This window comes from Bubalus bubalis, chromosome X (genome assembly GCF_019923935.1).
Source record: "Bubalus bubalis isolate 160015118507 breed Murrah chromosome X, NDDB_SH_1, whole genome shotgun sequence".
NCBI classification, from domain to species: Eukaryota; Metazoa; Chordata; class Mammalia; order Artiodactyla; family Bovidae; genus Bubalus; species Bubalus bubalis.
In genome coordinates, this window is record NC_059181.1 from 127,669,130 (window position 1) to 127,679,483 (window position 10,354).

General features: G+C 38.8%; 1 protein-coding gene across 1 annotated transcript in view; it reads right to left on the reverse strand.

Moving 5' to 3' along the window:
- Nucleotides 1-10,119, reverse strand: part of LOC102393973 (NFKB activating protein) — a 19,363-nt gene extending 9,244 nt beyond the window's left edge. The window contains exons 1-7 of the mRNA XM_006046119.4: nt 9,549-10,119; nt 6,864-6,944; nt 4,814-4,884; nt 4,367-4,507; nt 2,554-2,617; nt 1,059-1,168; nt 885-960 (exon numbers count right to left, since the gene is read on the reverse strand). Of these exons, the coding sequence (XP_006046181.1) occupies nt 885-960; nt 1,059-1,168; nt 2,554-2,617; nt 4,367-4,507; nt 4,814-4,884; nt 6,864-6,944; nt 9,549-9,934 (929 nt within the window). The 5' untranslated portion in view covers nt 9,935-10,119. The remainder of the gene's footprint in view (nt 1-884; nt 961-1,058; nt 1,169-2,553; nt 2,618-4,366; nt 4,508-4,813; nt 4,885-6,863; nt 6,945-9,548) is intronic.
- Nucleotides 10,120-10,354: the final 235 nt, after the last annotated feature.

Here is a 10,354-nt window from a genome sequence, read left to right on the forward strand (position 1 = left end):
CCAGAAATGCAGAGATACTTTGGAAGAATAAAAGGACTGATGTTAGTGAGCATATATTCATGGTTTACAATTATGGATCAATTTTCCCTACAGCTGTTGTCTTTATTGCTTCTGCCTCCAGTGAATTCCTTTTCCCCTTAAATACAAAGTAGAGAAATAATGTATCTCAAATTAACATATTTTTTAGACTTACGGCCAATAATAATGCTATACAGTAACAGTTCTCAATTTACTTTCATTCAAGGGGACTTTGAAAACTACCATCCTGGGACTTCCCTGGTGGTCCAGTAGCTAAGACTCCATGTTCCCAGTGCAGGGGGCCTGGGTTCGATCCCTGGTCAGGGAACTAAACCCCAAATCCCACAACTAAGACCTAGTACACTTGAAGAAAAAAATTTTTTAAACAAAAACTACCACCCCTTCATTCAATTCACTAAATTCTTCATATCTATTAAACTCAAAGCTTATAATATACAGTAAAAATAATCTCTGTCCTTGTGGAATTTATATATTAATAAGGATATAACACTAATACAATGTAGAATATATATTACAATGCACAAAAGAAAATGCTGTGAGTACTAAATAATTAAAGAGGGGTAGGAATCACACCTACCTGTGGAGGGAAGGTATTGGGAATCAGCACATGCCCCTCCTTTTGAAAAGGGCTTTGAGAAATGTTAGGATTTTAACAGGAAGGAATTGGGGTTAATGAAGAAACCAGGACTGGGAAAAGAAGGGAAGGCATGTTGGAGGAAGAAGGTGAAAGTGCACAGAAACTTTGGGTCTAAATAAGGGAGTAGTGAAAGATATACTTGGAAGAGTAAGTTAGGACCATACTCTTGGGAAGGCACTTTAGAGATTATAAACATGCTCTTACTTACTTTAGAGGTTTATCATCTTGAGAGGCAAGTGTTTTGGGAGCTTCTGGGCCAATCAAATCTGAGGGTTCTTCAGGCTCTGCAGGAAAGATATTCAGAAACATATTCACATTTTGACTCATCAGTTAATTCAGTGTTTTATCTGTTCTGAAGTCAAACTCTATCAGAAGAACCTACTTGATCGATCCTTCCAGGGATTCTCCAGAAATTCTTCTTGGGACTCTTTAGAACTTGAGTCGCTGGAATCTTTTCTGCTCTTCTTAGACTTCTTTTTCTTATATTTCTTCCTGCATTGATTATAATTTGATATAAATTGATTTAATATTCCCAGGCTAAAGGGCATCTTACTTTTTCAAGGCAATGAAAGACTGATTGAAATGATTTGGATGCTTAGCTTATTCAAATGTGTTAGAGAAGAATTTGTATTAAAAAATTTAACTTATTTATTTCACCATAAGCTGGCTCAGACAGTAAAGAATCTGCCTGCAATGCAGGGGACCCAGGTTTGATTCCTGGGTTGGAACGATCCCCTGGAGAAGGGAATGGCAACCCAATCCAGTAGTCTTGCCTGGAGAATTCCATGGACAGAGAAGCCTGGTGGGCTACAGTCCATGGGGTCGCAAAGAGTCAGATAAGACTGAGCAACAAACACTTTCACTTTCAAGGGAACAATAAAATATAGTTCTCATGTTGTAGAAAGATAGCAGAAATAAAGCAGTTTAAGAAAACAGCTCTTATCAATTTGAACATCAGTAATTTTCAGTATAATGGATTAAAATACATCAAATATGTTTGAATCCTTGGGCTCATGATGATAAAAACCTCAAAAAACCTCAACTCATTATTTTGAAAACTCATAAAACAAGTAAGCAATTATTCCACCCTTCCTATACTTCAGGGTAACCAAATAGTTAATGAGGGTAGGCTTCTCATATAGAATTATTTTACCTAATAAATGAAGAATCATTTTGCAATCCCTAATGAAGGGACCTAAACAAAGACTATTGATACAGGTTAATATGACAAAAAGAGATGACCAGATATTATCTGCCTCTTGCTGGAAGTACACAGTACTACTTATGAAGTATTCCTACCAAAAACTCAAATCTGAACCTTATCAGTGTCTAGACCTAACTATCTATCAATCTACAGGGAATATAAAGGACAGAAAGCATGTTAAAAGGACACCGTAAGAATACAACCAGCAAAATCCACACTGTAGGAAACTCTCCAGGGCAAATGATATTGTTTCCTCTACAACTAAACTGCAGGAACAAAAAGGGAAGGGAAAGCTATCTATTTAAAAAGATGGAAAAGACCTATCAACCAATCACAATTCATGTACATTGTTTAGATTCTAATTTGAGGAAACTATTTGAAAAACTGCTGAGACCTGAATGAAGAATTATTATTAAATATTTTATGTGGATTAGTAGTACTGTACTTTTTTTTTTAAAGAATGCCTATCTTTTAGAGAAACTTGCAGCTTTATGGATGAAATGATATCTGGGACCGGTTTGAAAATAACAGTGGGGGTGGACAGCAGAGACTGTCAATAAGTTGATAATTGTTCAAGCTGAGTGATGGTTACATAGAAGTCCATTATACTATTTTATATAATTGTATATATTTTTGAAAATTTCCATAATAAAAATTAAAGAAAAAAACTGACGATCTGTGTTTCTTCTTCTTTTCCTTTTTCTTGGCTTTCTTTGCTCTCCTTTTTGTATCTTCATCTGCAAATTAAAGCATATTATAATTAAAAATTTTTTAACTTTAAAACCTTAATACCTTTGAGTAGATAAATACCTTATAACTCTTCTATTTGTTGTTACAGAGGATTTAATTCATTCAAACATTTATTCTTAGGAAATGTGCAAGGAATGAGGAACATAGAAATTAAAGTTGCACTAAGCATTTGGTTCTATAGGGTATTATTATTAACTTGACTGCAAGAGATAATAGTATTGTGATTAGATAGGAAAATGTCCTTATTGTTTAAAGATGTACACAAAGATATTTAGGGTGGCAGTGTGATATTTTAATTTACCTTGAATATGTCAACAACAAAAAAATCCATATTTGAAGCAAACATGTCAAAATGCTAACAGATGGTACACCTGAGTGACAGGCACTGTTATATGGCATTAATGACACTACTCCCTTCACTTTTCTGGATGTTTGAGTGTCTTCATGATGTTTGTGTTTGGGGGGATGATTTCCAGGAGCTCAGTCTAGTGGAGGAGACAGAGGGAAAGGGGTCAGTAGAATCCAAGTGACAGGGAAGTGGGGGGTGGTGTTCTGGGCGCACAGAGGAGTCTCACCATCAGGCTGGTTTGGAGAGGGTGGGTGAGGAATGGTTGACCGTGAAAAGGTGACTCTTAAGCTAGTTCTTTCTCAAGTCAGTTTTATTACAAAAGTAACGCACGTCCATCCATGCAGTGAGTAGGCCAAGCCACATGCAAGGACAGACTGGCACTGTAGGCAGCCGGACTCTGTACCACATGGCAGAGTCAGGAGAAAGGACGTGCAATATGTGGAGATGAAAGTCACTCTCAGGCCACACAGGACGCTGCAGGAGAGTGACAGAGTACCTGTGATGAGAAATCCACAGAAATGTGTCCCCAGAGGAGGCACCCTCTGTCAATCACCAGCCATGGGAAGGCACCAAAAGACAGCTTTGTTGTGATGCAGCCCCACAGGAAGTGTCTTCTAGAAATCAACTGCTGGCCTGAAGGGTCCCCTATGTTGTGCCTCTGAAAATCACACAAAGCTGACAGCTGAGTGTGAGAATCTCACAAAAGAGATGCTCCACTGGGCTGATGCAGCCCCCTATGGCCTGGTTTGGCACCACATGTCTCAAAGACTGACCCCAACTTGGTTTGGTGCCACACGCCTTGTGCAGCTACACACAACCACTCTGGAGTCACACCGCTTTGCTCTGAATCCCAACTGTGTGACCTTGGGTACCAGCGGTACTTATAACCTGCTTGGGTCCTCTGTCTCCCCAACTCTTAAGATGTGTCTGACAGTGATTGTGTGGATTGAACAGCACTTAGCAGGGTGCCCGACACAAAGTCAGTGCATGTTCAAAACTCTTGGCTATTATTATTTTAAAGAACCTTTTTCTAGCAAAAGCTTTGGACTTCCTTGGTGGTCCAGTGGTTAAGAATCCGCCTGCCAGTGTAGGGGGAAAAAGTTCAATCCCTGGTCCGGGAAAATCCCACGTGCCGGGGAATAACTAAGTCCATGCGCCACAACCACTGAGCCTGCACGCTCTACAGCCTGAGCTCCACAAGAGAAGCCACTGCGATGAGAAGCCTGTGTATCACAATGAACAATAGCCTCCGCCTGCCACAACTAGAGAAAGCCCCCACGTAGGAACGAAGATCCAGCACAGCCAAAAATAAATACAAGTAAAATAAACTTTAAGAAGTAAAACTAGTTTTGAAGCAAGGCGGGCAGAATGATATTGGCTTTCTTACCACTGGAGTCTGTGTCAGAATCAGAGTCGCTGTCACTATCATCAGAATACTTCTTGTGTTTTCTTTTAGATGATTTTTTCTTCCTCCTTTTCTTGGATCTTTCTTTTGAATGACTAGACTTCTTCTTCTTCTTCTTTTCTTCTACATAAAAAACAAATACACTTACTTCTAAAGAAGTATTTCTTTTTAAATTTTTTCTAAAAACTTATTTTGTACTGGGCTATAGCCGACTGACAATGCTGTGATAGTTTCAGGGGACAGTGAAGGGACTCAGCCACACACATACAAGTATCAGAAGTATTTCTGAGTATCAATTTTATTGTATTTGAAATACTGAAAAGGAAATGATGACAGGCAATTTGAGTAAAAGTAAAGTCTAATGGTCAACTATTTATAAATGTATTTTAAAAAATTTCTCAATAAAAAAGCTCTCAATTAAAAAAATACCTTCTGAAGTAGAAGCTGAACTGGTGCTTTTCTTTGGCTCTTCATCCTCTACTGGTGTATGTTCATCAGAGCTGAATTTAAAGAAAATGGTAATAAGAATCAGAAGAGTGTTAAAGGCAACCTACTGAATGTTGTTGTTCAGTCACTCAGTTGTGTCTGACTCTTTGCAACCCCGGGGACTGCAGCATGGACTGAATGAGAGACACCATTTGCAAATCATATCCGAGAAGAGATTAATATTAAAAAAAAAAAAACCCAAAACCCAAAAAATAATGTGATTTTACAAATAGGCAGAGGATCTGAATAGACATTTTTTCAAAGAAGACACACAGATGGCCAATAGGTAATGAAGAGATGTTCAACATCATTAATCATTGGGGAAATGCAAATCAAAACCACAATGAGATATCACTTCACACTTGTTTGGATGAATGCTATCAAAAAGACAAAAGATAACAACTGTTGCTGAGGATATGGAAAAGAGGGAACACTTACACTCTGTTAGTGAGAATATAAAATGGTACAGCTATTATAGAATCCAGAATGGAAGTTCTTCAAGAAATTAAAAATTGAACTTCCATATCACCTAACAATCTCATTTCTGGATATATATCTGACGGAACTGAAATCAATATCTCAAAGAGATATCTGGACTCTCATGCTCACTGCAGCATTACTTACAATAGCCAAAATGTTAAAACAACCAAATATCCATGAATGTATGAATGGATAAAGGAACTATGAGAAGCACACACGCATACCCCACAGCAGAATATTATTTATCTTTAAAAAAGAATGAAGCTTGCCATTTTCAACAACATGGACAGCCTGTGAGGGCATTTGCTAAATGAAATGTCAAACAGAGAAAGATAACACATGATCTCACTTATATGTGAAATCTAAAAAATGAAAAACCACCACACCACAGATACAGAGAACAGAGTGATGGTTGCCAGAGCGCAGAAGGTGGGGGCAGGGCATGGGTAAAACACATGGCGGGGATCAAGAAGTACAAACTTCCAGTTATAAAAGAAGTAAGCCATGGGGATGTGATGCACAGCATGGCGACTGCAGTTAATAATGCTGTATTGCATATCTGACAGTTGATAAGAAAGTAAATCTTAGAAGTTCCCATCACAAGAAAAAACTTTTTATAACTATATATGGTGATGGATGCTAACTAGACTTACTATGGTGATCATTTTGCAATATATACAAATATTGAATCATCATGTTATAACATGCCTGAAACTAATATTGTATGTCAAATATATCTCAAAAAATTATAGGGGGTGGGAAAAAATAACAATTTTTTAAGAAGAAAAAAGAACTTTCAGATAATAATGCTTTATCACCCTGTCGCAAATTACAGGTTTACCTGTCAAGCACCTTGTCTCAACTCTAAAGAAAACACAGAAATAGAGCAAAGGGTAGATGCAGCTTCTGAATGGCACCAAAGAGAGAAAAGCCGCAGTCCATAGGGTCGCAAAGAGTTGGACATGACTGAACAACAACACAGAGGGAAAAAAAAATAAGGAAAAGGAAAAAGCATTAAGCCTTTAATAATACTGAATACAGGAAACTAAACAGACTCAGTATATTCATTTTTAAAAACTTTTTGTAATGTTAATGTCTGACATTTAATCAGTTATTGGATTGAGAAAAAATAATTCAAAATAATATAAATGTGTTTGTTTCAACACTGAACCCTTCTATGAATAGGAAATTAGCATCCCATGAATTACAATTCAAAGAGAACAATTAGCATGCTAAAATCCACTAGGAGCATGTTTTAATCCTAAGGTATGTTTAATGTTTTTAAAACTCAAGGCACAGAATAGCATAAATAACAAGAAAGAGGGAAAAAAAGAGCTGTAGTTAAAGTTCTTCACTTAACAAAAATTTTGACCATAGACTCTGGATTTAAACAAATGTTGCATTTAAAATATATATATATATTTAAATTTTATTTTTATTAATTGAAGGATAATTGCTTTACAATATTGTGTTGGTTTCTGCCATATAAAAGATGCATTTTTTAATCACTTACTCTGGTTCTGGATTCTTTGGAGAAAGTCCCCACACTTCAGGAGCTCCCAATTCTCCAATCCTCTCTCTCTCACTTAGTCTCCTAGAAGAGATAGGCAGGTAAACTGTTTCCTAAATGTATTATAAGATTCAAAGGGGTCCAGTTAAGTCCTGTTTTCCCTCTACATTTTAAACTTTAAACTAATAACAACTTGGTTTAAACTCAAGAACTTCCCTGCCAGTCCAGTGGTTAAGACACTGTACTACCACTGCAGGTGATACAGATTTGATCCCTGGTTCAGGTACTAAGATCCTGCATGCCACAAGAGGTGGCCAAATTTTTTTTTTAAAGTAAACTCAACATTAGGATCTAACTCAATATTAGGATCTAATGTTCTGATGTACCTGATGTTCTATCAAATAGTACAAACTACAGACAGCCCGCTGGCCTGGCCAGAGATTCAGCCTGGGAGGCTGTCCAGTGTGTCATTTCCAGTACATGCATCACACAGCTCCCAATTGCTCATTGCATCTTCTGCAATATGTGACAAAAATGGTCTTACATTTGGAAATAACTTCATTTGTTTATGTATCCTTATGAAAGTAAAGAGAATTCTCTACTTCTGACAAGGTCAAACCTTCGTTTTAAAAAGTCAGGAATTAATGAAGAAAATACAAATGAAGCATTAGAAGTAGAAAATAAAGGGACCTCTGAAAGTAAAAGAAAAGTTTTGACAAAACTTTACTTAATGAGATATAGCGTTTGTTTTCTGTTTTTCCCCTAATTATTTTTTCAAAAAGGAGTAAATTCTCTATCTATCCTTGGAAGACAAAATTATTTTATATTTGTGATTTCTTCTCTTAATTTTTGATATTCCTTATAAACACACAAACAATACACAACAAAAACTAAGGTTTACTTCTTCAAACTTCAGCTGCTGTGACTCCACTTGTTTAAAAAAAGAACCTTATTAAAGAAATAAAATCCTTTTTGATTTTTTAAAACAAATTATTTTTTTCTTCCTTATTCAGGGGAAAAGGTATAATTGTGCAGAGTTAGACTCAGGTTTCCTACTTGAAGTAACATAAAATTTAATAGAGGACATACTTATAGCTAAACTTTGAATACATACATACAGGATGAAGAATGCTTGACAGGCTAAAAAGACCAAGCAGTAAAGTTCTTATCCCTCCTGCCACCCAACTTCGTGGATACTTTAAAATTATTTATCCTCTAAATGTACAAATGCAAATTTCATCCAAGGAATTCTGACATCTTTTGGTGAGGAATGTCTAGTATGGAAACTGGATGCTTTTTGATGGACACAGCCTGGGGGTAACTTTCTGGAAATTTTAATTTGGAGAAGTCAGTCTCCAATCTATCTTAGGACTGTTTTTACTGTTTTTGTTCCCATGCACAAAATACTAACAGCTAACACTTAAGGGCAATTTATTGTGTTCCAGGCACTAAATCATTACATCTCTAAAAAGCTTTTGTACTAATTTTTCCCTTTTACATGGTGAAGAAATGAAACTAAGAGAGGTTAAGTAACTTGCCCAAGGTCACACAAGTATTAAGTAACAAAGGAGGGCTTCAGACTCAGGCAGTCTGATTCTGGAGCCTGTCCTCTTAATCACTAGACTTTAGTGCTTCCCACTTTTGGAAGAAAAAGACTCAAGCTATCTCCCAATTGTTGAAACCTTAACCTGCCCCTCAATGCCTGTTACACTTTTTAATTTCTTGTATTTTTAAACACATACAGTATGATCAGTACAGTGCCTGACACACAATTTAACACTCAATAAGCATTAGATATTAAGAATTACAAAGCACATAACTGCTATAAATGAAGTATAACCTTTAAAAATAGTGAATCACTATATTACTGTACACCGGTAACTTAAAAACACTGTGTATCTACTATACTTCGATTTTTTTAAGTAAAAAAATTAAAGCTTACAAAACAGTAATTATAATTCTTTTCCTTTCTCCTTAAACTATTCATTTTCCTCTCCAATACTCACTGTCATTAAAGGAGATCTGATGTCAATCTGACCTCATTTTTCATGGTCAAGATTGAGACCGCTTAAGATCTTTCTTAATGTAGTCCAACCTTACAGTTTAGCAGATCCTTGTTTCCTACATTTAGTCAAACATCTTGTTTCAGAGGTTCTCCTCCCCTCCAATTTAAACCTTGTATCTCAGCCTTTCCCAAGTCACTACAAAACAACTCCACTCACTTATCCTATTGTCTCAAACCTGTTTGATCATTCAACAAGCAATGGCTGCGCACCTACAAAGTGCTCCGCACTGTAAATTTTGTGATCAATAATCTGGGCTCTTCCAAGGGCTCAGTCTACTGGGGAATGAAAACGTGATCACTAATGACAACGACACAACCAAGTAAATGCTGTAATTCCGGCAGGTCCGAGTCTCTTGACCATGCCCGCAACAAGCCAGGAGGCTGGAAGGGGTAGCGGGAGGGAGACCAAGGCATTAGATGAAGGGGCCGGAGGATGAGCGAAAAACCTAACGATGGAAAGGGATGAATAAGGCGTCATCGTGGGTGGACTGAAGGAAGGGATGAAAACGCGCGCCAAGTCAGGGAGAGAGAGCGAAATGCGAACAGTCGGGTGCGGAATGAACGATAAATCGGACTGTAAAGGCTGGTGGGCTTGCTAAAGAAAGTGCGTTTGTCTCACTCACTTCTGCCGCAAGCTCTCTTCTCTCTCCTTGTCCAGGAGGCTAGGCCACGGCTTGTCGCTCCCGTAGGGGCGTGAGTAGCCGCCATAATAGGCGGACGAGGAGGCAGAAACGAAAGGGGCGCCGCGCGGTGCGGAGGGCCGCTCTCGAGAGCGGGACCGCGAGCGCGAACGGTAGGACTGGTTTCGGGAGCCTTGGCTGGAGCCACTCAGCTGATGGCTGAGGCCATTCCGGTCCCCGGACCGAGAGCAAGAGCGCGAGCGCGAGCGGCGGCCGCGCGGGGAGCGAGAGGATTTGCTAGGCTTAGGGCTCTTCGAAGAACTGCGACGCTTCCCCCCGGAGCTCGAGGCCTCCCACTCCGGGCTGCGGGAGCCAGACACCGGAGCCATCGCTATTGCTGGGTCCCTGAATCCGTGGGTGAAGGGGGCGCTCGCGCGAGCCTGGAAAAATTCTCCGTTGCCTTGGCTCCCAGGACCAGCAGCCGTATCACCGCCAGAACCCGAGGAAACCTTGGAAACAGTTCCGGGTACGTCGGCAAATTCCTTCCCCAGACCTAGGCGGTCCTACTGACTCAGGGACGGGATGTGTGTACACGTGTAAGGAAGCCGGTGGGGCAACAAGGTTCCCTCATCCTTCGGGTTCCGAATGAGGCTGCTCAATTCTAAGCTCTACATGAGACTGTACTTTTTTCATCGTTGACTTGAAAGACCTAAAGGGAAGGACGACAGACCAGAGGACACGTGTCACTAAACAGCTGTATGAACAATAAGTACTGTGTAACTAAGTAAGTAAATAAACAATTGTATGTC